Source organism: Eubalaena glacialis, chromosome 4, assembly GCF_028564815.1.
Source record: "Eubalaena glacialis isolate mEubGla1 chromosome 4, mEubGla1.1.hap2.+ XY, whole genome shotgun sequence".
NCBI classification, from domain to species: Eukaryota; Metazoa; Chordata; class Mammalia; order Artiodactyla; family Balaenidae; genus Eubalaena; species Eubalaena glacialis.
Window position 1 is genome coordinate 9,266,349 of NC_083719.1, and position 25,936 is coordinate 9,292,284.

General features: G+C 45.4%; 1 protein-coding gene across 3 annotated transcripts in view; it reads right to left on the reverse strand.

Annotated features, from left to right (window-relative positions):
• Positions 1–3,986: 3,986 nt before the first annotated feature.
• The window catches only part of CTNND2 (catenin delta 2), a 975,434-nt gene continuing 953,484 nt past the window's right edge, over positions 3,987–25,936 (reverse strand). For all 3 annotated transcript variants that reach the window (XM_061189131.1, XM_061189130.1, XM_061189132.1), the window contains 4 exons: positions 21,353–21,479; positions 17,359–17,490; positions 11,975–12,048; positions 3,987–4,722 (listed from right to left, as the gene is read on the reverse strand). In XM_061189131.1, coding sequence (XP_061045114.1) covers positions 4,465–4,722; positions 11,975–12,048; positions 17,359–17,490; positions 21,353–21,479 — 591 coding nt within the window. In that variant the 3' untranslated portion in view covers positions 3,987–4,464. The remainder of the gene's footprint in view (positions 4,723–11,974; positions 12,049–17,358; positions 17,491–21,352; positions 21,480–25,936) is intronic.

Genomic DNA, 25,936 nt, shown 5'->3' on the forward strand with positions numbered 1-25,936 from the left:
CAGACCCATTCAGTTATGAATCCATAGCATATATTACTGGTCGTTAAAAGAATAAGATAGAATGATGACTAGAGAAAGTGTTTACAGAATGCCTTTCTGCTTACCAAAAATTAATAATGGGGTTATTTTTTATAATCTATTTGCCTGACTCTTCAGAAAAGCATATTCCTATTCTGAGGACATGATGATGTGAATATGTAAGTCTTTACCTTGAGATTTTTTTTCATCAGTCCAGCCTTCTGTTACTTCCTAGGAGTAGGCAAGGGAGAGTTTCCAGAATGTGGGTGTAAGTGCTTAATGATGGTCCATTTTGGAATATTTTGGGAATTAGATGCTCTTCAAGTGATTTCAGAGGAGAGCCAAATTCTTTCGGTCTCTCTAATCTGCTGTTCTCAGCTTCGGCTTCAACTTATTCTGGTCCCCTCATGGTCGTTAGATGGTTGCCAGAAACCAGAGTCGTCATTTGCTTCCATGTTTGCATTCAGCTGGAGGGAAACACAAGCCCAAGACCCCAAACCTTTCCTTCTGACATAAGGATGTGGATTTTTCTCTCATTTTTGTTAGCTAAATTATTTGTTTTTTACTTATGATAAAACTCACTGCTTTTGCCATTATTAAGACATATTGGCTACAAGTTAAAGAAGCTGAATTTATTAAGGCAAAATGTTATCAGTTTTATGATAGATTGGTAGATTGTATCAGAGAGGCAACACCAGTATTTCCAATGCTACAGGCTCTTCCATAATCTTGCCACTACTGCCCCCTCTCCCCCGCCCCCATCAAGAGATGGAGTCTATTTCTGCCCCCTGCGCCCTGGAACTGAGCAATATTTTGCAATTGCGTTGAGTAATGGAATGCATCTTGACTTTTGTGCCTGGTTCTTTCTCTTGGGACATAGACTTTGGGAACCCTGAGATGACATGTCAGAAGTTTGACCCCCCTGAAGCATCCCTGCTGGCCAGAGCCTGTGGAGGGACCTCATAGGATGTCTGAGGAGCTGCAGCTATTCCTGCCCTCAGCTACTGGAGTTTTCCAGGCCCAGGTGCCAGACATTTAAGTGATTGAGTCGTTAAGTGATTCCAGCTTCCAGCCTTTGAGCCTCAGCGGCTGATTCTGAGTGGAGCAGAGCTGATCTGTCCTCAGGGAGCCCAGACCCAACTCCAAATCTCTTGAGTGACGATACCGTGTCTTCAGAGAGTCAAACCTCACTTCTCAGGGGCACAGCTCTCAGATATAGGGGGACAGTATCACTCACTGAAGAAGGGCTGAACTAAGAGAAACAAAACAGGCTAAATAAATATATATATATATGAACACTGAATTTAAACACTGCTTTTTTTCATAGCAGTTTTCTGTAATGCCTGAGTCTTATCAACAAGAAATGGGTTGTCACTGGTTAACCTTAGTTAGCACCGAGTATGATGTGACATCTTGTGTAACCCTCATTCTTATAAACCTGACATTTTATTGTCTAACTAACGATTGACAATGAGGATTGACATATTAATTGTGGCACTAAAATTGAATCAATATTAAAAATCTGATTTAATATTATTCATAGTGATATAGTTTAAGTGTTCCTTACTTAGGCCCTGGTGATCAAAGCTCTCAAGTGAAAAAAACAATGGGTCCTTTTTCATACATAACGTTTGGATTTCACATCCTATTAAATACATTGGGTGTATGTATGGTCCACCATAAGGATTGAGAGGAAAAAGAAAATTTCTATTTTCTTTTTTCCCCTCTTTTCCTCTGAAAAACACCATTCCCATCTCAGTAGAAAACCCAAGATCTGGAGGCTCTTGTAGACCCAAGAGGCAGCCACTTAGGGGGACAGGGTCACACTTGGTCACTTCGGTACAATGAAAGCAAAAACAATGCTTCTGGCCACTTTCGGCTTTTGTCCCAGGCACACATGTTATAAATAATAAATCACCCATTGATCAACCTTTATTGCCAAGGAGATGGGCTGGCTTTAGGCCACTTCACAGTTCAGATAAAACCTCATCTATCGTCTATCATCTATCTATCTATCTATCTCATATATCATCATCATCTATATCATCTATCTATCTACCATCTACCTATCATCTATCTACCATCTATCTACCATCACCATCTGTCATTTCTCTCTCTCCCTACTTCTTACTTCCGTGTGTGTATGTGTGCGCATGTACGAAAAGGATAAAAGAATCAACTTGAGTAACTATGAACACTTTTAATTGACTTTCTCCTAGCTGTAACTCTGATTCCAGAGGCTTCTGGCTGAATTCGTTCATGTCAGCCTGGTGCAATGTGCTCTTAAAAAATCACAGGCAGCAGAGACCTCCTTGGTCTTCAAGGGTTGCAAATGTTGGGCTTGCACAGACTCAAAGTCACAGAGGAAATATAAAGCTCCCGCTAGGACAAGGACTTTTTGCCATGCGTTAACTTCCCCCTGCACAACTCAAGCCAGGGAATGAGTCCTGCTGCTTACTTTTGGAAAAGTTAAACCAGCTATTTGGTTATGGACAAATCATGTCTGTACCGTATCTCTGCCTTGATGAACTTCACTGTTTCATTCTATGACAGGAATGAAGTGGAAACGCTGTCCTCAGAGCTACATATTTATCTCTCTCTCAGGGGCTGGAGCATTCCTGGGAGGGGACCCAGAAACGTGTATTCCTATAGTAAACAGGGTGAGAAGGGCCAACTTGTAAGTAACTGTAGGACAATTCATATGAAAATGTCTGTCTACCACGCTGCTCTAGAAATGAGCTTCTCATTTGCACAAATATGCATGAACAAGAAATCGTTTGGTTGTTGCTGAATTTGGAGAAAGAACCATGAATTTTAGACTTTGAGCTGAATTAAACTACGTAGAGCGAAGGGGAGAAAGTTTTAAAGGAAGATGGCAGCCAATTTCTTTTGTTATTTAATGTTTTATTTTTTCAAGAACAGTTAACATTTACTAGGCACCTATTGGCCTCGGTCACTTGCATCTAAAGAGCGAAGCTAATTTACCCACAGCCCGTGTTCTTTTGAATGGTTAGCCTTACTTCCTAGCTCTGTTAACAACTATTCTACCATTAGCTTCAAGTTCAATTTTAATAATCTAACCCATAATTGTCTACTGCTCCCTGCCACATGAACAAAAAAGTTTGGGGGGAAAAAGGCGAGCAGTTTACATTTTCTGTGGCTATTTCAAGTAATTGGCTCCAAAGTGAAATTATTGAGTTGGCCATGGTTTATCATGTTCTGAGGGCATGAAACATGGAAGGAAATGGGCCCGTAGAAAGGGTTGGTATCCAAGAATGTGTGAATGTGTGAAAATCCTATAACTTTACCTTCACTGGCCTAATATCCTGAGTCACTAGATGGTCAGAAGTATAGATAGAGTACAAAAGGAACAGCTGATGTACATTCATACTAAAAACCAAAAACAAAGTTTGCACAAGATGAACAGCAAATGAAATAGCTTCTATCCAAATAAAATCTCACACAGGTCATTTTTATACACACGTGGACACACACCCACACACGCACAGACACACGAGCAAGAATGTGTGTTTGGTAAGATAGGTCCTTGGAAATAGACATTCTTAGCAAATATGGATGACAGATCAATTGTAATTTATTTTCTTTTAACACTGTATCATCATAAAGAAAACTGGTATAAATGAAAAAATCTATTTCAAATATCTACATCTAAAATTTTAGGCAGTGAAAAAGCACTTTGTTGACAAGGAGTGTGGAATGATGGATGTTAATTGTCAGAAACTGCTGAATGCCTTGCTTAGTTGCCACAAACAAATTCACATATCAGAACGAACAATACTGCTAAATATTCCTTTTTTTCCCATTTTTTTTTCTGTTAAAACATACTGCGAGAAAAACTGGAAATCCATACATCTTTCAAAAGTTTGAAATTGAAGCAATATTTAGAACCATAGATGAGGAAACGCCGCAGCATTGGTGTAATATACACAATGCACTTTTCTTCTTTAATCTGTAATGTACATCAAATACTTTACAACAATGCATTAACAAAGGGCAAGAAACATCTTGCTGTACAGAGGAACCCCAGTGCAACTCGAAGCCTAGAATCACAACAGATGAAGAGAGTAAACAAAGCGTGAGAAGCCGTCCCTCTGAAGCGTGTGAACCACGCGCCTCTGTGCTTACAACCGTCACCCCGACCGCCTTCTGTGCTGCCTTCAGCCACATTCAGTGGAAAGCACTTTTTAGACTCTCCAGCCCGCACTAGAAAGGTGCTGTACGAGGTCAGACTGAGGATCACTTCCTATTGACTTTCAAGTTAACGTTCGATTCATTTAGCTTTCTAAGATAGCTCTTAATGTTTCCTTACTGGTTATCCCAGCCTTCCTATGGAACAGGCTTTAACAAACTAAATTTGCAGGGGAAAAGAAAAATAGCAACGTCTGTGGTCTGCATGCACATGCACTGTTCCCGGTGCTGGCTGCCTCACACCCAGGAGTCGGGGGACGCGGGGTAGTGGCTCGTTTCATAGTTCAGTTCACTGTAGGGACGGGCAGCGGAGTAGAAGTCGACGTAGTTGCCCGTGGACTTGAGTCCCAGGTGCATGTACTCGCTGGCCGGAGGGCGGTGGTGGACCTGGTCCTCGAAGAAGGACTCGTCGTAGTTTCTCGTGGAATTCGGAAACGGCTGGTAGGTCTCGTAGTCTTTTCTGCTGGGCTCCTGTGGGACTGGCTGTGCTGAAACCTGCCCAGAAAAGAAGATCCACCTGGGTTAGCGCGTTTGCCCTTGACCCGTCCTCCCCCGCTGCCGATGCGCTCAACCCTCTCTCAAAGTCAAGGCTCCGAACTCCTCCACGCAGACACCAGCATCGAGCTTCTCCTGATGGACTTTCCTTTTTAAAGTTGGTTCCTGAGTCCATGCGCTATCATTCTAGGTAATCTTTTTTTTTTTTTTAAATTATTATTATGGTAAAGTATACATAACATAAAATGGACCATTTTGATCGTTTTGTGTATAATTCAGTGGCATTAAGTACATTCGTCGCCTGTGCCACCGTCACCACTATCCATTTTCATAACTTTTTCATCATCGCAAACAAAAACTCTGCATCCATTAAGCTTAAGTCCCCATCCCCCCCTCTTTTCGCAGCTTGTGGCAACCGCCGTTCTATTTTCCATCTCTATGAACTTCACTAGTCTAGGTACCTCATAGAAGTGGAATAATAGAGTAGTTGTCCTTTTGGGTCTGCCTTCTTTCACTTAACATAATGTCCTCAAGCTTTATCTATGTTGTAGCATGTGACAGAATTTCCTTCCTTTTCAAGGCTAAATAATATTCCATTGTATGCAGAGACCACATTTGTTTATCCATTTATCCACTGATGGACACTTGTGTTATTTCCACCCTTCGACTATTGTGAATAACACTGCTGTGAACATGGGTGCACCAGTATCTGTTTGAGTCCCTGCTTTCAGTTTTTGGGGGGTATGTACCAAGAAGCGGAATTGTTGGATCTGATGGTAATTCTATGTTTCACTTTTTGAGAAATTGCAAAAACTGCCATGACAGGTGAACCATTTTACTAGTTAACCTTTTTCAAATTAAAGAGGCATACACTAGACACTACAGAACACAAGTGATTTATATTCATCTTTCCTGCATTTTCTCCATCACACCTGGGTGCTGTAATCCCAGACAAAGAGAAAGTGAAGATGTACAAGGTCTAATGGTCACTTTGGCATCTTCCTGCCAGCTCGGAGGGCTGCTGTGATCAATACCTCTCTGGAGGATGGAGGCTTCTCGGTAATAGGGCCATTCCATCACACCTGCCTAAGTGACCAGGTACCACAGCCTCAGAAGGATACAGAGAAGCATGTAAGAAGAAGAGGGAATCCACTTCAAATACTCTATGCTCTGGAGAACCAAAACATTTCCTAACTTGGTTCAATTAAGAATTGATGGGACTCGAGAATAATGTGGGATTATGAGGACTTTGGTTAGGGGAGAGGGGTCTTCAGACTTGTCCAGTGTCCCCCAGCCCACCTCAGTGCTCCCTGTTTCCATTCCTGTTCTCTGCAGGTTACTGTCTGATGCAGGGGGCCTTCAGGGGCTAAAGGGACCGCAGGATTCTTCGGGATACGTGAAGTCTAGAGTTAGTTCCCTCCGCTTGGCTTTAAGGACAGTAAAACAGACAGTGTTCATAGGCTGATAATTAGCATTTATATGTCGGGGCCTAGCTATCCCCTTCCCACTGCCTCTGGGGTCCCTTCCTAAGCATCACACTCCCAAAGTGAGGATACCCCCAAGGCATGGGGGAAGGACCATCCCCACAGCCACTGCATAATGGCATCCACAAAGCTCCTCGAGTGCAATGATTGTGCGGGAGGTCTGGGGGGAACGATGGAACACTCCTAAAGAAGCACAGTTTGATCACCTGCCAGTGGACTCGGTAATTCCCTACTAATTTAACTAAGGTTCAGCATGGAAACATCCTCTAGAAATTGGTCTTAGTTTTAATAGATAATGATTTGTAATTAGCACGTTGTGTGTGAATGAATGCTTCTAATGGCCTGCTCGTAACTCTTCTCTCAAGTAAGCGAAACTCCCTCTTTTATATGTAATTGATTTACACTAGTAATCGACCTGCTCTTCAAAGAAGTGGTGAACTTCATCATAGCTGCCATCCAGGAGGCCTCACACTTCCAGATAGTGGCGGCTGAATGAATGAGGTTTCTGTCTACCTGTGAAAGTCCTCAGAGCGTAAATGTGTGTTAGCCTAAGAGCCTGGGCATGAGGGGGACATTTGGAACTTCAACATCTGCAATTAAACATTGCTAAGACCACGTCTACCTGATCACTGGGATAGGCTAAGGTGCCCTTTGCTGGTCTTTGAAGAGCTGAGTGCTACATGGAACTTCTCCACTCCAACCCGGTGCTGCTACCCAAGTGTGGAGCATACAAAGGATTAGAGTTGGGAGGTTTGGAAAAATTACACAGGGAGGGAACTAGAATTTACTGGTTCTATTTCAGTGGGCACTATCTTCAACATTTAACAAATTCTTCTTTGTTTACTCTTGTAGATGTATGTATGCGTACATATATGGATGCATGTTTATGTCCGTGTATATCTATCCATCCATCCATTTATCCATCCATCATCTACCTATTTATCTATCTAATCTATCTCCTTCTCTCCCTCCACCCTTCCTCTCTCTCAATTTCTCCCTCCCTCCTCCCTTCCTTCCTTCCTTCCTTCCTTCCTTCCCATCCATCCATTTATCCATCCAATTCCCGATTTATAGATGAAGAAACTGAAGGTCAGAGAAGATAAGAAACTTGTGCAGGATGCCATGGCTCGTGGTGGGGTGAGGCTGGGATTTGAATGCACACCTGGCTGACTCCAAAGTCCATGTTCTCTCCGAGACAGGAGCACAGTCTCAGTTGACCTGAGGTGGCTCCACCTCGGGGGGCAGGCAGCCTCACTGAGTTGACTCCAGACCCTGTGATGAGAAGGGAGGCCATGGACAAAGGAAACCAAGACGAGGCCTGACTTCTCTGTGCTGGTCTCAGTAACCAGGGGAGGGGCAGTGCTAGAGCTTGGGAGGTCTTCAGGGGAAGCTACTTACGAGGCTCGTGGCCCTCCTCCACGCTGGCTGCTTCTTTCTTTCTTTCTTTTCTTTTCTGGCACAGCCTGTTTCAAATTTCTTACTGCTGCTATGTTCTCTCTGGCTGGTGGACATTTTTGGGTTGAGCGCAAGCTTATTTTAGTCTCTTACATCAGGAGTTACCTTCTTCAGTTCGTTTGTATTGTTCATAAGGTCCCATATCAACCCCTTCTCAGGTTGAGTTCTGCAGTTCGGAGAATTTGTGTGAACGAACCACCCAGAACAGCTGATGGTGGCACAGCTGTGTTTGAAGGGATTAAATTTGCTCCCTGGCCCAGTGGTATGGATGTCAGCTGGTGAGATGCATTCACTGCGGAGGTATGTTGGCTGTATTTTGTCATTTACTTTAAGAGACTGTCTGACAGTGTTCAAGATTAGGCAGGTGAAATGCTCCCCAATACCAGCCTTCCCCATAGAGAAGCTAAAATAAATGCTTTTTTTTTTTTTTTTTTTTAACATCACACAGTGTGGACAAGCCAGACTTCTGTAAAGGAGGTGGAATGATGTTCATATGCCACAGTGGTATATTCTGAATCTGAGTCTGTTGTGGTCCAGGGGAGCCCTGGCACATCCAAGGAGCCTGAGGCTGTTGTCTGCTCTGCTTAAGGCAGCGTCCTCTCTGGGAAGGGAAGGTGCCACCAGCTGGCTCACGTGGCCGTCACTGGGGTCCACGCTCTCGGTGCTCTGTCCTGTGGATCCTGCCCCCACAAAGCCATCCTTGCTGAAAGCTTTCCTCAGCAGCAGAATGTTTAAATTATGAAGGACAGTGGTCCTTCTCCACCTCCCATCCCAGTACACTGATAGGAGACTTCTTTGTATTCCTCACTGAGTTCGCCCACAAATTGAATGTATTCCTAACACAAGGGAAAGAGCCGCCCACTACAGACCTTCAAAGTCTACTGCTCAGTGAAAGCTGAAGACTCAGGGTGTTATTATACAATGAATGAGGCTGTGGTGAAGATCAGTGCTTCTCAAAGTGTGGTCCCAAGACCAGGAACTCGTTAGGGGTACAAATTGTTGGGCTCCATCCCAGACCTACTGAATCAGAACATCTGGGGTTGGGGCCCAGTAATCTGTGTTTAACAGTCTTCCAGGGGATCCTGACTTACCCTCAAATTTGAGAACCAGTGGTATACAGGAGGGCACATGGGACAAGAGGACAGAAGAACCAGGCTGGAGTCTTTGCCTCTTCCTAGCTTCTTCAGGTGACTGGGGGCGAACCCTTACCCTCCTTGAATCCCAATTTCCTCAGCTCTGGGGATAATCTTACCTGCCTGCCCACCTGGCAGCCAGACTGAGGAACTCAAGATGCCATTTTTATTTTTGTCAGTAATAATTTGAAAACCAGTCAGCAAAACACCAAAACCCTTTGTTTCTAGTTTATGAACAAAAATCCTATTGCCAGCGGGATATGGTTAAATATGCTGTTTCTCTTTATAAGTATGGGATGGACTGATAGAAGCTAAGCAGGGGTTTTGAAGGGTTTGAGTACTTAACTCTTAAAATAATATCTGTGACCCCAAACATAAAACCAAGGATCACAAATCTTATTTCACACTCATGGTTGTTTCTTCTAGGAGTCCTTACGCTCGGAATTCACTGATTCGAAACTGGAGTGGCAGGTAGTCCCGTGGGGTGTGCCACAGCTGAGAGGCTCCCTGGCTGCTTCTCTGCTGAGTCAGGGGAAGCCCGCCTCCCAGCTCCTGCCCCGGCCCCTCCCTTGCTTGGCCACGCATCCAGGGCTGTTGCCTTATTTTCACATCTCATTGTCTTTTGCCTCGTCCCAGAGATCCCCCTGAAACTAGTTTCCCTCGGTGAATCACTTCTTCTCTAAGATGAATCTCTGTCCAGACTCCTCTGCAAAGCTCATGAGGCCCAGCTTTGACACCGAAACTGAATGGACCCCAGCACATCCCTCCCGGTTAAATTTTTCAAGCTGGCCATTTACTAGCTACAAGGCTGCCAGTACATCCCTCCCAGTTAAATTTTTCAAGCTGGCCATTTACTAGCTACGAGGTTGTGAGGTGGCTTTTAGCCCAGAAAAGTTCCAAAAACAAAAGCCATCTGTGATAACCAACCACGCTCACATGGGCAGAAAATCCAAATCATGGATGCTGTTTACAAGGTCATCTCCAGAACCACCCATCTGGAAGAGGACCAAATGGCCAACTTTTTTGAATGGTTAGGATGGTCTTCCTTTACCGAATTCCCAAGAGGGAAGGCTATAAGTCAAGTCAAAGTGTATTCTGATAAGAGTCCAAAATAAGTAAAAGCTTTATTATTTTCTCAAGTCACTGGAGTGTCATAATGATTTTCTTGGAAATTTCTTTTTAGGTAAAAAACAACTCTCTTTGGTGGACCTTTCAAAAATGTTGCTTGATATTAGAATGGAGTTAACAGTCCAATTGCCCCCTTCCCTCGGCTGGACCAGCTCAGGGAATAATGATGGCACTGAGCTACGGCCACAGGACTCAGCTCTGCTGGGGGCCGGCCTGCAACATCTCGCCTGTGCTGACAAGTGCCTCAGAGCTTGCTCTCCATCCAGACTGAGTTTCAGTACATCCACCTGAGACACCGTGGCCTTGATGTTTCACACCGAGGTTGAGTCGAGTTCATTCTAGGGCCTCCTGGGCAAAAGGCTGCATACAATAGCCTGTGCTCACTCTCTCGGGGCAGGGATGCCATCTTAGTGCATTAATTCCAGTTTTCTTAAATGCTCAGAATAGGCTTGGGTGGAAAGAATGTGCCTCTTAAAACCATTGTGGACTGTCCTCTAAATCTAGATTGCAAGCAGTCTGCTGGAACCTACTGAAGCCACACTGTGCGATGCCAAGGACCCCTGGGCCACACCAGGGTGTTTCTTCATTGCCAACAATAGTGGGATTCCCTGGAGTTAAAGGCTGATGTAGAACAGTCTGATTCTGGTGAGGAGCTTCTCTTGACCTATAGAAGCTGAAGACTGATCTTATGCTCTTGGATGCAAAACCAGGGTCCTATCACATCCTGACAAATATCTTTAAGAGCTGGAGACCACTGGCTCACTGTACCTGATATTTGCTGAGAGAAAAAGCATTGATTTCCATAAATAGAGATGATGGCATTTCCATTTTCCTTTATGCTTGGGTAGGCATGTTGATCTACAAATAGTTGGGGGCCACCCCTGGTGACCTTTTGTCTAGAACTCATGCCCCTCTTTATTTATTCACTGACTTCTTTGCTTTTAGCAAAGACCAGAACTGTGTCCTACTCCTTCTTCCCTTAGAAACGGTCTTGCACCAGACATTCTACCTGCTGGAAGGGAGTCCCTTTCCTCTTCAAAGATGCTGCCCTGCTGGGTGGTGAGAACTGATCAAAAACACACATTTCCCTTCCATGTTTACTTTCATCTGGTTACTGTGATCAAGCAAACAGCTTTCAGGTTTATCTTTTCAGTACTATTTTCATGACACATGGCAGGAATCTAGAGCATCAGCAGAAGCCAGTCCTGGAAACGATTACCAGTAGCCAAGAGTTATAAAGAATGTCAGTCTTTCTGTGATGACCACCATGGGGAAAGAAAAGGGTGAGGTTATTCATCAATAAAGGAGCAGAGGCGGTGGTGCCTTCTTGCTTTTATAGTTCCCCGCAGAACCAGAGAGAAAACGAGCCTGCAACGAATACCTGCTAAATAAAACACACGCACAAACACAGATGGATTCTTTAAGTATCTACCAGCCAGGGTTCCTCAAACTTCAACATCCACACGAATCACCTAGACACCTTGATAAAATGCAACTCTGATACAGAAGACCCTGAACGGGTTAGGGTTAGGGTTAGGGGCCAGAGAAGCATCTCTTCTGTGTTTCTAACAAGCTCCCAGGTGATGCCTTTGTTGCTGGTTCCCCCACTAGCCTGAGCGGCGAGGCATAACACCATGCCTTCTATTCAGTTGTTTACATTGAACTTGATGTGTCTATTTTATTGGTAACTGTCACACATAATGAATGCTTTCTTCTGAATAAGAATTGGCTGGGTTCCAGGAGCTACTTAATCCATGTCTAGTAATTAGACAATTTGTCTAGTAACCAGCATCTTACACTTGCTGTAACTAAGACCTGATGCAGCCAAAAAAAAAAAAAAAAAGATTGCTTTCAAATCTGAGGCTGCCCTTGTGACTGCCACCACCCACGTGTATGCTGTGTCCCACGTGGGCGGACAGCAGCGGGGACCATTATTTTCTTTTTCCATTTTTTATGCATGTTAAATAGAAACTAACTTATTTTTTACACTTCCAAGATATTTCACAGGAGTTGAAGGGAGAAACGAACACCAACGTGCTACCTCTCTTTTACCTGGTTATGTTTGATGTCTTCAGCGGGCGCACCATATGAATTCCTATACAAAGTTGAAATTCCAGTATTTTGAGCTGAAAGCAAAAGAGAAACAAAAGTTATTAGCAGAGAATGCCAGACTTCAAATGAGGAATGATGGTTATCGAGGCCAGTTTTGCCCTGACAAAGCTTGGTGTCTCATGGATCATTCCAGATGGAAGAAATTCGTTAGCCCTGAACACTTCATTTTACATACAGATATTAAGAAAGAAGAACAGTTATTCTATAAAATCCCCGTTGCACGTCAGCCTCTTGCAATAACATTCAGCTTGCAGACAGGGTCAAGGCAGGTGCATCAAACAGATGGTCATCTTGCCAGTTCTATGGCCTTGTTTTCTGGTGAAAACTGGCAGATAATAAAAGCTTGTCACCTGCACTGAAGCATGCAGGAATCTGGATCGGCCGCTTAGTTTTTAGCTGGGGAATGACAGGAATGAAATTTCTAACTTGAGCTCACAGAAGTGCTTGATCATCTTTGAGACAGCTCATTTCTCAACGGCCTGAAGGATGGGCAGGAAGCACCACCCGCCTTTGCCCTGCGCATCTGGGCGGCTGCGGCTTCGGAGTCCTGTTCAACACAGAGACGGAAGACTCCCACCCTGTCTTGTGACCAGCCTGTGTTCTAGACAAAAGGAAGGAAGGTCTCCTCCGGTTGCCAGCAGCTTCCAAAGTCCTGGGCAAGATGCCCACTTGCCTGCCTCCTCACCTGGGGCCCTTGAGGCTGCTGTCACAGGCCTAGAGGAAGGGCCCAGGGCAAGACTCCCCTCATAGCTGCTAAAAGGTCCTGGTTTAAGAAAGCTCTGGAAAACACTGTCTGTCGAGTGTCAGCGGGTATCTAAAACACTCTAGATATCAAGAAAAATTAATCTTTTGCTTCCAGTATCTATGGGATCATGAAATAGGATGACACACCATCTATTCTCTCAGAGATACAGGCCACCAAGTCAGTATAATCTATCATTCCACCCATGTTTATTACTAAAAGCACATAATAGCTGTGCAATAAAACTCCTCTTGGGAAATTCTGCTTAGAATGTGAGAGCTGAGAGCCCACTTCCCATTTTAAAGACCACTCTGATAGACTCTCTGGTTGAACGCCCATCACTCCTGTCTCTGCATCACTGCGGAAACCACCATCCCTCGCCTGGACCACCGCTACAGCATCCTTCTCAACGGCCCGGCTTCCACTCTGCCCAACCTGCTCCTCCATCCACCCTGTGCCCATCACCTGAGCGATCATCATGCTAGACAGACCGGATTATGTCACTCAATGCCCTGCCCGCTGTGATTATGGTAAAAGCTGAGCTCCCATTATGGCCTTCGAGGCTCCGTGTGATCTGGCCCCAGCCTGACTTCCTGCAGAATTTCCTGCTCTTCTTTCCACCGTTCAGGGAGCTGTGCTGGCCCTCCTTCCTGGCTTGAGCGTCCAAATTTATTTTGCATCAGGGATGTTGGACTTCCTGATGCTTCTCCCTGGAACTTGCTTGCCCCAGACTCTGGACTACCTCTCCTTGTTGATATTCGGGTTTCAGCTCAAACGTCTCCTCCTTGACCATGTTAGTTAAAGTTACCCTGCCCACCTGGGGCCCTCTATCTCATTACCCCATTTATTTCCGCCATCACACTCAACACCAAGTGCTATTACCTTGTTAGTGAGTTTGTTTCATGTTTACCTCGTGTATTACCTCCCTTCACCTAGGAGATAAGAAGCTCCATGAGGACAGAGATCCGTCTGTCCCGCCACCTTTGTAGGCTGCCCCAGCATCTGGGACAGTGCCTGGCCTTGAGGGATGCTCACAGAGTGAGTGCTTTTTTTGCTGAGTGAATGAATGAATGACTAAACCTTAGAAAAATATGTCTTCACAGCTATAATCTGCTGATGGAAAATGTTACTCCAAGGACAAGGTGAAACTTTTTTTCTATTACTCAGAATAAAATGCATTTTTTGTTTTTGGTAGAACGTGCATGTTTATAGCCTTGGCCTCCCTCCCTGTTGTGCTTGTGGCTTCCAAGCTGAAGATGTTTCTACTGGAAGTTCTTTCCTCCTGCCCTTTGGCGCACTTCACCTGTTTAAAGGAGACTGTGTAGCTGACATTGAACTTGTGGCCTTTCTGGATACATGAAGCACCTGTCTTCACAGGTGCTCTGCCATGTATGTGTCTGAGCAAAGAGTCAACTCGTAGGGAAATGCCTTTCTTTTTTTTTTATAGGCCCCAATTTCCAACTATAGCAATAGACTGAAGATTAGAGCAGCTTTAAAAGGCATAAGAGAGATACTGACAGAAACCGAATCGACCACTGGCTGTTAAGGCATTTGGGAAGCTCAGGTGGGAGGGCAAAATCCCCAGGTGAATTTTAAAGTCAGGCTGTGTAGCTGCTGGGATCACACAGCCCTCCTCTGATGCGTGCTTCTGAGCACGTAACGCTCCTAGGGAATCATGACTGCGAGAAATAGCGATAACAGTGCTGCACGCCTGAATGAACAGCTGCCTTTGGCTTTCTGAGGGCTCCTCAGAGGCAGAGAAACACTAAGGAGAGAAGACATTTTAAGAGACGTCTATGCTAGAAAATGAATACAGAGAAGGCGGGTGGAGGGGAAGCCTGGAATATAAACCCAGATGGATTTGCATTTCTGAGAGCTCAGGAGAGGAGATGATGACCCAGGCAAGGAACTGCTTTTCACTTTAAAGCTTTTGCGTGTTGCGTTTTGAGGGTGACGTTTCCCATGGTTTTCCCACAGCAAAGGGAATGTTTCCTGTGGGGGAAATGGTATAAGACATCCCCCGATGCCTTATAAACAAGGAAGACGGCCGTTTTTCAGATGTTTTTTCAATGCACTGAACTTTAAATGCCCCCTGGATTTATTGGTGAATGAGAAAAAGTACTGCTTCGGATATGGAGGTCCCAAGAAATCTGATCTGCCAGTAAACGCTGGAATGATGGACATTTGCTAAAGGGAAGCAGAACAGAGGTTGGCAATTCATCATTTCCATCCCTACATGAAATGTTGATTTCCATCCGGCTTGGCTGGGGAGCTACTCACACCATCGTAGACAGGGACAAACACACCCACCAATCTCACCACCAACACTGCCCCCACCTCCTCCATCACCATCGACATCACTGTGATGCTAACAACTAACTTTTACCCAGTACTTGTTGGCTTAAAGGGAACCTTCTTGTATAAACATATTATTCAATAATGACCTCATGTTCTTCTAGGCTTGCTACATGATTGACAGTGTAGTTTTGAATTGCATTTTTAAGTAAGTTAGAGCAAAGCGTTTAAGCCTCTAAATAAGTTTGAAAAGTTACATATATCTCAATGCTGCAGTTGTCAAGATCCCTGCCATTTTCTAGGAAGATTAAACATCTAGAAACATATTAGATTTTATTTTTTATTTTCTGACATGTGCAGAGCAGGATCATGTACCACTGGAACTACTTCAACACAAACACACCCACAATGAAAAACCTTTTGAATGATTCTACCGGCCAAAAGAGTTAAAGAGAAAAGATCAACTTAAATAATAACAGTGCAGTCGATTTCACAATTATTCTTGTAATTATAGTCTCACTTTGTTATCCCTGCCTGCTGATGATGTGGTTACCTAGGGCAATAATAATCGAAAAACGAAGGGGTCAGGTGAATTTGGTGTCACCACTGCTCTGCAGTAATCAGTACAAATTAGATTCTCCACTGAATATCTCGACTCTAGGGACTTGGCATTCAGACTCATGAGCTTCTTTGTTCATGCTCATCTACAACAGGGGACAACACTTTCGGGGAAAAAAGAACCAGAGAACGAGAATCAGAAGGTATGTCCTATGTTGCACTTCCCTGGCGGTTCAATGCTTAAGACTCTGCACTTCCAGTGCAGCGGGTGCGGGTTCAATCCCTGGTTGGGGAACTAAGCTCCCACATGCTGCGGGGCACAGCCAAAAAAAAAAAAGAAGGTATGTCCTACGCCATGTGTTCAGTTCTCCATTCAGGGGACGTTTCAGGCATGAGGGTGAGGCGTTCCCTGGTGGAGTGTGTACGTGGAGGCAGAGCGCTGAGCTGGGCTGGGTACCACGAGCATCTGTTTATGAGGCTTTCCTTTTTGCAGCCGGGGAGAGTTACCATGGAAACCATGGCCTCTGGGGTAAATACAGTTACCACGAGAAAAATTTATCTTAGACGTCCTGGGTCCAAAAGACATGTTAATAAATCATCCAATTTGTCTATTCTGTTTCCCTGCAGGTCTACACCTAAATAATATCAGGGAGACTTACCACACGCTTTTAAGATTCTTCTGAATAAGAGGGTCTCAGTGTCTGTTTAGGATTGCACCCTTGTACTGCAGTTTTATGAATGCCCTAATCTGACCCTGTTCTGTTGAAGTCCCGATGGTCTGTTTTCAGGAGGGGCCCATCTCCACATCCACGTGGCAAAGAAGAGTGTGGAATCGCTGGTTAGAGATCCTGATGGTCCTGACAGCTCTGCTTTCAAGGCATAACCCCCGCCGCCCTGCCCCCCATCAATACCGCCAAATCGTGCTCCTGGACGAGGAGCAAACTGGGGCAGGAGGGAGGTGTGGGGGGAGCCTGGAGGGGACGATGAATGAGGACATCGAGCCCCACCCCAAGGAGAGTGGTACAGAGTAAGAGGAGAGTTGAGTCAAGGCTGGCCACGAGGCAGGCTGGCCCGGGCGCGCTGGGGGGCAACGGCACCAATTTTGGCCTCCACAGAGTCCCAGCTGATGAGCCAATGGGTGTGATTGGGGGAGCGAAGGACGAAGGGCTAGGGAAACTGAGGTCAGTGGTTCTGATGAATCTTCCTGGGAGTTTGTCATGGCCAGAGAGTGGTTTCATGTCAAGAGGGGAAAACGCCCACAGCAGTTCTGTGGGTTTCCCTGAAATCCTCTCTTCCTCTGCTTCTCTCCCATCCTCTCCCCTTCCCTCCCTTCCTTTTCTTATCCTCTTTCTCTTCCCCATCCTAATGGGCAAAGCTTGGCCCACCATCTTGGGTTATGTCAACGAAGAAGAAATCTATGGTGACCTCGTTCTCTAATTTGAGAAAATATCACGAACTGGGCAAGTGAGAAGGAGAGGGGTAGGGAAAGAAAGACAGAAGAAAAAATTTGTGCAGAGAGCATTTTCTCTTAGCTATTCCAGGAATAAGATGCTCCGTTTTTATACCTCCAGCTTCATCTCATCATGGCCAATCCCTGGGAATCTTCGCTATCAAGCTCTCAAGTCCTGCTGAGCTGCCAAGCACAGCTGAAGCCTGATGTCCCAGCCCTCTGCCCTGTCCCAGGTCCTGTCACCAACTCTGCAGAGGAACCGTGCACAGCCAAGCTCACCTGTCATGGTGTCTTTCCTGGAAGTGTGTTCTCCTTTAGTTCCGTGGTAAGTGGCGTTGCTGCCAGTGGACTCATAGTCTGTTTTCCTTTCTTTGAGGCTGATCATTTCTCGAGGTGAAGCTGGGGCACTTGCTACATAAAGAAATTGGAAGGATGACTTTCTGCGTCTCATTCCACAGCACGTATAGCTTTTCACACAAACAGGTAAAGTCATAAATGCACCTGGCTCAACACAGGACAGTATGTGTACGTGGACCTGACGATTTTTATTTTTGTTCTTTTGGTTCTTGTCTTTCCCCCTTCCCTTACTCCATGTCACTTGGTGCTTTAGAGTTAAGGGGACACGCAACTTGGAGGCAGGGAATTAAGGACTATATCCCGGGAGCATCTTCCCTACAGAGACATCCTCGTGGGATGTGACCTGCTCAAGGACAGTTTCAAGAATGAGATCCGTCTTGGTTGCTTTTTCTTTCTTTTTTCTTTTCCTTTTTTTCCCTTCCCTCCTTTCTTTTCTTCTTCCTTCCTTCCTTTGAAAAAATTAGATGTGTTTCAGAGGAGCGATTACTGATCTGAAGAATCCCTGATTAAATCAGATGAGCTTTTACTTAAACACGTTTCATGCAGAAACGGCCCTAAAGGAAGGCAGAGGATGATGTGGGGGACCAGTAGAGCCCCACCCACCGAGGTCTTCTCCATCAGCCTGGGGGCTGGGTTGGGGGTGTGGCGTGAGAGCACCTGTCTCCTGATGGGGGTCCTTGCTCCATCTCAAACGCCCCTAACAATCTCCCACACACACCTCGAGCCCCGGTCCCTCGCTGCCTGTTGGACCTGGGGACTGAGCCCTGTCAACCGTTTGTGTCTTCATGTCTTCAGTGATGGGCTGTGATTAGAGGATTCCCTTAGGAATTCCATGATTCTTTAACAAACTGGGCCCAGAACAGAGGAAAAGCTGAACTTGGACTTAAGGAAGAAAACAAAAAGAGGTTTAGTTTTCTTTAAAGATCGGATGGATTGTGAGCAACTAAGCCGCCCTGCCAGTGCAGAGATGTGCTGGGAGACGTGGAGGTTAAGTGTGTGTGCCGGCGCTAAGGCAGCTACCGTGCGCCCATCCTATGGGCTGACCTCACATTGGTCTCCATGCTCCTCAATGAGGCCACTCACATCCCGAGCTTAGTCAATTGCATCTCACCCATTCTGAGTGCAGCCGTGCTACTCTTCGGTCCCAGAGCCTTCCCCAGCTTCCATGCCCGAGGGCAGTGCTTCATAAGCTTGTTTAACCTTAAGACTCACCTGAGAACCTGGGGATCACAAAACCCGACACTGGGCTTGTGAATCTGAATTTTCAGTTGGGCCTAGGAATCCAAATTTAGCAAGCATGCCTGGTGAATCTCTGGGGAACTCCAAGTTTTAGGATAAAGCTCATTTTCCTTCACTAGTGTCCAAGCCCCTCCCCAATCAAGCCTCAGTTTACCTTTCAGCTGTTCGTTCACACCCTCTGCAGGGTCCCCCAGCTCCAGCCCACTGGGCCTGCTTGTTGCCTATCTGAGTCACTTGATTCATTTCACCAAACTTAGTATCCTCTATGTGCAAAGCCCCGTGCTAGACACAGGGGACAAAAACACGAGTCACAGCACACTTTCTGAAGTTGAGGAGCTCTTCATCGGGTGAGGAAGTGGAACCAGAAGACGGCTCAGTGGCTGTCTTAGACAAGCGCTGGGAAGGTAACAGAGGGGGCCTTTGCCCATCCTTTCCTGAAAGGCCCCCTACCCACCTCTCAGACCTGTCAAATAAAATCGAGGCTCACTGCTGAGATCTTGAAACCCTCAGAGATTTCCAATCCTAGCTGACCATCAGAATTAGTTACCTAGGATACTTAAAGATACATTGATGCTTGAACATGCCCCCCAGACAGGTGCACCAGAATCTCTGGGTGTAAATCCAATGGGAAGGCAGGGAAGAAAACTGCAATTGCTCCACGTAACTCAACTGGGCTCTGGGTCCAGTTCCTGCGTGTTCTCAGAACACGGGCTGCTGCGTCTCGCTCACCCCCTCCACCTCTGCCCCATCTCCTCTCTTCTCTCTCCATCTTCCTCTCTGGGGAGAGCCCCCTCCTGCCCTTGCTCCTAGGTCTTCTGCATAAAGATTGGCCTTTTATGAGTCACCGCCAGGCAATCGTGAAGGGACAATATTTTGGAGCCTCTTGACCAAAGCTTTTAAAATGAGAATCCAATATTGCACAGATGGTGGGGTTTATTAAACTATGTCAAGTGTGTAATTATCTCCTGAGACCTCACGCACAGTGGTCCGAGTCTCCGGTAAACCAGGATACTCCTGGAAAAATCACATCACGCCAACAAGCGTTTATTAGGTGTCTTCGAAGTGCCTTGCCTGGGAACCACCAGGAAGTGCCCCACCTGCATCCCTGGGATGCTGACATCCTGTAAGGCGCTGCTTCTCTTTCTGGGCGCCTTCCAATCTATTATATTATTCCATCTTCCTGACACTGATTGGTTCTTCATAATTAGAGCTCTTAAAGACACTGTCCTTTAGCTTCCAAGACTCACTGCTCTTTATCTTTTTAAGAACTGTGAAAATAACATGTGTAGAAGGCCACCTCCATGCTTCTAAGGCAGGTGGAAGTTCCTCCAGTTACACGGGGCTTCCTAATTCTCGTTCAGCATGGGGCTAAACGTTAGAAGCGATAACACCGCACTAAAAATATAAGTTTTCACGGGGCTGGGAGAGGGTAACTTATTTCAGTCAAATATTCCCCATTCATTTCTGATTCTCCCCATCGTTATGACAGTCAAGTATGGCGTAAAGTTTTACGACAAACATCCTCAAGGGCAGAGGGGCCACCCTGCTGGGGAGTGCTCCGTACCATGCCCTTGAGACTCAGTTCCAGAAAATATAGTTTCCTCAGCAGGAGGAGGGCAGCGAAGAGCAAGGAGAAACTTTTCTTAAATAAAAGCCTCTATCTGTGCGTGTGTGCGTTCGCCCATATAAAATTATTGGTTACACATTGAATAAAAGAACAAAATCTGTATCACGTATATACTAACAGTGTGCTCATATTTTGCCTTTAATTATGTCTTTAATCCTTGGCATTACATAATGTGACTGAAAAAGGGTGTAAAAATAAGGTATCTTTACAAGGAGATAAGAAAAGTTAGTTCCGAATCTATTAAGAATGAGACAAGGGGGGAGGGGCAACGTAGCAGTAGGGGATTAGGAAGTATAAACTATTACGTACAAAATAAGCTACAAGGATATGCTGTGCAACACAGGGAACACAGCTAATATTGTATAGTAACTATAAATGGAGTATAACCTTTAAAAATTGTGAATCGTATTGGACACCTGTAACTTACATAATATTGTACATCAACTATACTTTGATAAAAAAATTCAAAAGAAAGAATGAAATAAAATTAGAAAAAATTAAATTGAATGATTTAAAAGTTACAGTTGATTGTAATATGAATATATGAAATGATTTATCTGCTGGTTGACAGGTAATAATAAAAAGCAAATCAGGTACGAACGGTAACGAAAGCCTCCATGACAGTTTTCAAACGTAGGTCATTCTCAAGGAGGAGAGAGCACACCCTCTCTCCCCTACTCTGTTATCCCAAACCTAATCAATAAAATGCAACCTAAACTATCTTAAGTGGGTAAAACGTCCATGGAAAACCCTGACTTGCAAACACATGGCGGTTTTATGTATTCTTATTCCTCCCTGAATGCAGGTCCAGGATGTGCATTTCATGCCTGTGACACCTGTTAGAGGTTTTTAGAAACCTGTTAGAAAGATGTTTGTTCTGAGTCTGTGTGTGTAGGATACAAAGTCACCACCACTATAAAAAGAAAACAGATTCATTTGCTATTTCTAGCAAACGTCCCAGTCGGGATGGCCCTCCTGTCTGTGGGGTCAGCTAAGGGGTTGGGGAGGGGGGCCTTGGATCCAAGAGAAGCAGCCCGGGGCCCCTCTTACCTGAGCGGTTGTTGGGAGACACGCGCACAGGGGAGATGGAGGGTGTGCGGGAGGAGGAGTAGGGTCTTTGCCGATCCCTCTCGATGGTTGAAGATGAGGCTACAAAGTGATATTGTGACCATCCATCCTGCAACAGACAGCAGCTCCTATTAACTGGGGAAGGCAGAGAGATGCCTCACCTCCTCACACTTGGACGTTCCAAGCACTGGAATTTGCAAAACATTTCTCCAGTCTGTCAGGAGAGATCTCAGATCTCTGCTCCTCCATCATCCAGGTTAACAGAGAGGAGTGATAACTGAGACCCACCCCCTGCTCCCTCCAGACAGCCTGACTCGGGGAGGGCCTGCCCTTAGTGCTTGCTTTCCTCCCCAGCTGTGAGATAAATGGTCTCTTTGCAAACCTGCTTTGGCCTGAAGACTGTATTTAAATGAAAACATGCTGCTCAGAATGAACCTGAAATTCTATTTTTTGCCTGCCTGGCTCCAGCTCTGTCTGGCCCTCTTTTCAACCACCTCCAAGTTTTCCAAAGTGTTTACTCTTCTTTCCTCGGGACCAATCTGTTAGTCATCAGAATGCCAGGAAGCATCGTCCCTTCCCTTTGTCCCTTCCCGTTTATCTCCCTTACATGGTTTCAAGGTCCTTCTCTGCCTCAAATGCCCCGTCCCCACCAGCTCAAGGCCTTCAGCATGACTGTTGCCAAGTATGCACACCCAGGTTGCTACGTTCTCTGATTTGCCCCAGGAATTATATTTTTCAATGTAGAGCATATTCAAAATGCCTCCTACCAATCCATCCTCCATTAGCCTTCTAATATTTGGTTAATATAGGAAAAGCATATATACCATTTTTCATCATGAAAACCATATAAATACATTATGGATCATTTTTTGAATTTAGAAAGCATAAAGAAGAAAATAAAAATAGCCAACAATTCCACTCTCCTCCTCCCCAGAGAATTTCTGTTGAGATGTCACAGTATTTCCTTTCAGTCTTTTTTCTTCTTTAATTCAAGTTTAGTTTTCTCAAAGCAAGATGTCAAAGAGTACTGACATTATCAAGGAAAAGCAGACACCTGCTCCACTCCCAGTTCCTGCTTCACAGAGGCAACCGTTTTTAACTCTTTTGGTTTTTTCTTTTTCTGACCTTTTTAAGGGACTCAATTCTCTATAAAGAATCATTGCAAACATAAATGGACGAAAGTTAACAAAGAACAGAATTTAAACTCATTTCAATATTTGTGTCTTTCTTTATGTAATTCTCACTATTCCTGTTCTATTTGACCCGTAGGATAAAGCCAAAATTAGAAGTATGCTATTATAAAAGCTACTACCTAGTGCTTATTGAGTATTTACTCCATGGCAAGATTTTCTCAACAATCCCATGGGCTGGATACTATTATTAGCTCCATTTTACAGAGGAAGAATCTGAGCCTTAGAAAGTTAATGGGCTGCCCAAAGTCAAACAGTAAACAAGTGAAGACTCATGTTAGCACTAAAATGTGGCATATTGAAAAGATGAAAACTCTAATTTGAAAAGATACATGCACCCCAACATTCATAGCAGCACTATTTACATTAGCCAAGACATGGAAGCAACTTAAACGTCCATCGACAGATGAATGGACAAAGAAGATGTGGTATGTGTATATATATAAATATATATACACACACACATACATACAATGGAATACTACTCAGCTATAAAAAAGAATGAAATAGTGCCATTTGCAGCAACATGGATGGACCTAGAGATGATTCTCATACTAAGTAAAGTAAGTCAGACAGAGAAAGACAAATATCATATGATATCACTTATATGTGGAATCTAAAAAAACTGATACAAGTGAACTTATTTACGAAACAGAAACAGACTCACAGATATAGAAAACAAATTTATGGTTACCAAAGGGGAAGGGGGGAGGGATAAATTAGGAGTTTGGGATTAACAGATACACACTACTGTTTATAAAACAGATAAACAACAAGGACCTACTGTAGAGCACAGGGAACTATATTCAATACCTTATAATAACCTATAAGTGAAAATAATCTGAAAAAGAATACATATATATATATAAAAAAATATAACTGAATCACTTTGCTGTACACCTGCGACATTGTAAATCAACTACACTTCAATAAAAACATGTGGCATATTGATAAGTCCTTGGAAGCAAGCTGAGGGGATTGAGGAATGCAGGTGAGGAGATGCTACTTGACGGCGTGTGGTTGGGCAAGCGCTCTGGGAACAGTTAACGTTGCGGCAGAGACCTGGCAGATGACAAGAAGCCAGACACTGAAGACACAGGTTGGGGTTTCCGAGCCAAGGGAAGAGCAGAGGTGAAGAGCCTGGGGTGGGAAAGTGCTTGGCTGATGTGAGCACAGCAGAAAGTTTCTGTGACTGAAGGGGAGTGAGCAAGGGGGACCAGGAAGACAAGAAGCCTTCTGAGTGTCTAGGACAGTCTGGGGAGAGTAGAACAGAAATGGGGAGACTAGTTAAGGAGCTATTCCACTAGAGGGAGGGAGAGATGACCCTGGCTTGGGTGTGGGCTGGTGGTGAGCAAGGCGCAGATTTTGCATCTAAGCTGGATTTGCCGATGACTCGGCTATTGGGTGTGGGAGAGAGGAATCAAGCCTGACCCCGATGCTGCTGCTGTGAACAACGGGGGCTGGAGATGTCACTTACTGAGACAGGGGACCACTGGAAGGGGAGTGGCTTTAGGAAGTGAGATCAGTACTGCCATCCGGGATGTGCTGGGTTAGAGATGCCTGCTGGACATGAAAGAAAAGAGAGAGAATAAAGCAGAACCTGAAAACTGGAATTTCAGGAGTGATGTCAGATTTAGAGGTAAACTTTTGCAGTTCAGTATACGGATATCATTTGAAGCTAAGAGAACGGATGGAAGCCTCGCACGTGAACGCAAATAGAGGAAAGCAGAGGACACAGGGCTGGGACAGTCCAATACTTAGAGGGCACAGAGAGCAAGGAGGAAATTCACAGGACGCTGAGACGACCAGAGTGAGCTGGGCGCAGAACCAGAGGGTGTGACGTCAGGCAAGACCAGGAAAGAAGATGCAGAAAGGAGGAGGAGGCCAGCTGAATCACAAGGAGGGCCAAGAACAGGCCCTTGGCCTTGGGAAGACGGAAGTCAGCGTGACTGGAACGAAAGTACTTTCTTTGGTCTGGTTGGTAAATCTCTAACTCAGGTAGGCTCAAAAGAGAGTGAGAACTGATGGAGAAATGGTGAGTTCAGACAGCCTTTGGCAAAAGCTGATGATTAAGGGGAGCCCAGAAATGGGGCTTCAAGAGCTAGAGCGACTAAGAGAAGTTTTAATACATCACCTGGAAGAGATTGCGGCATTTCGCATGCTGATGGGAATGACTCGACATAGAGGAAGAAAAACTGGGGACGCAGGAGAAGAGAGGAAAACACTTCTTAAGAAAGGAGGGGTTGATGGGATTCAGTGAGCCGTGGGGTCGTGGGCCATGGAATCAGGAGAGAAGACAGACAGGCTGCACAGCCACAGACGCAGCAGGGAGATGGGCTGGTCTGGTGATGGGGCAATGAGGATGTCCTGTTCTATCTTCTGATGTCTTCCGGAGGGGGCGAGGGGGCGTGGGGATGAGAAGTGAGGTCATCCATCTGCTGAGAGTGAGAAGGAGTTGGAATTCAGAGGATGGAAGGGGCGAGGGGAAGGGAGGGAGGAGGAAAGGAGAGAGCAAGAAGAGAAGCGTGAGACAGTTCTGGAGGTAGGCGGGGTGCAGGCTGACCGTGGCCATGTAGTCTGGTGGCTAGGAGCTGAGAGGTGACTTGAGGCTCGTGGCAATGAATTCAAAAGGAGAAGACTCATCCCCACGGTGGCTTGTTTTCCTCCAGCCACATTCAGCTGCCCTGGGGCAGGTGTGAGTAGATGGAATCGGATGGGGGTGGTCAGAAAAATGACTTGGAAGGAGACAGGGACAAGGGGATGCAAAGGGCATGTCACGGAAGCCCACAGAACCTAAGAGAGAAAAGTGAAGATGGAGGGAGGAGACGGGGAATGAACGCTAGCCAGTGGACTGAGGATGGGAAGAGGGTCAGAGCTATTGGAAGGGGGCACTTCACAGATGCTAGGGGCTTCCTTGAGGGAGGAGAGGAGAACGTCCCAGAAAGAGCACAGAGGAGCAAGGGAGACACCCAGTGCGCCATCAAGCCTAGTGACGTGGGGCAGAGCGGATGGGACATGACAAGCCACCACGTGAGAGGGTTGCCGGGGGCTGGGGGGTGTCCTTGGGGACAGCCGGCGTCACAGCAAGAAGACTAAGAAAAGAAGGGGTGGGTATTGGATACAGGGGATCTTACTGACAGTAGCCTGTGGGTTCAAGGGGGAAAGGATGAGAGGTGGGTAGGAGAAAGGGAGAAAGGGGGAATACTGGGGTGGATTACTGGTTATTTAGAGCCTTTGAGTGAGAAGAGTCCAGAAATGATGGCTGAGCCAGGAGTCCTGGGCAGTTGGTGGTGACCGAGGCAAGGAGGGTCTAAGGGAAAATAGCTAAAACCTCTCCCAGGAAGGGTGGGAGCCGTGGTAACAGGCAGGTGTCAGG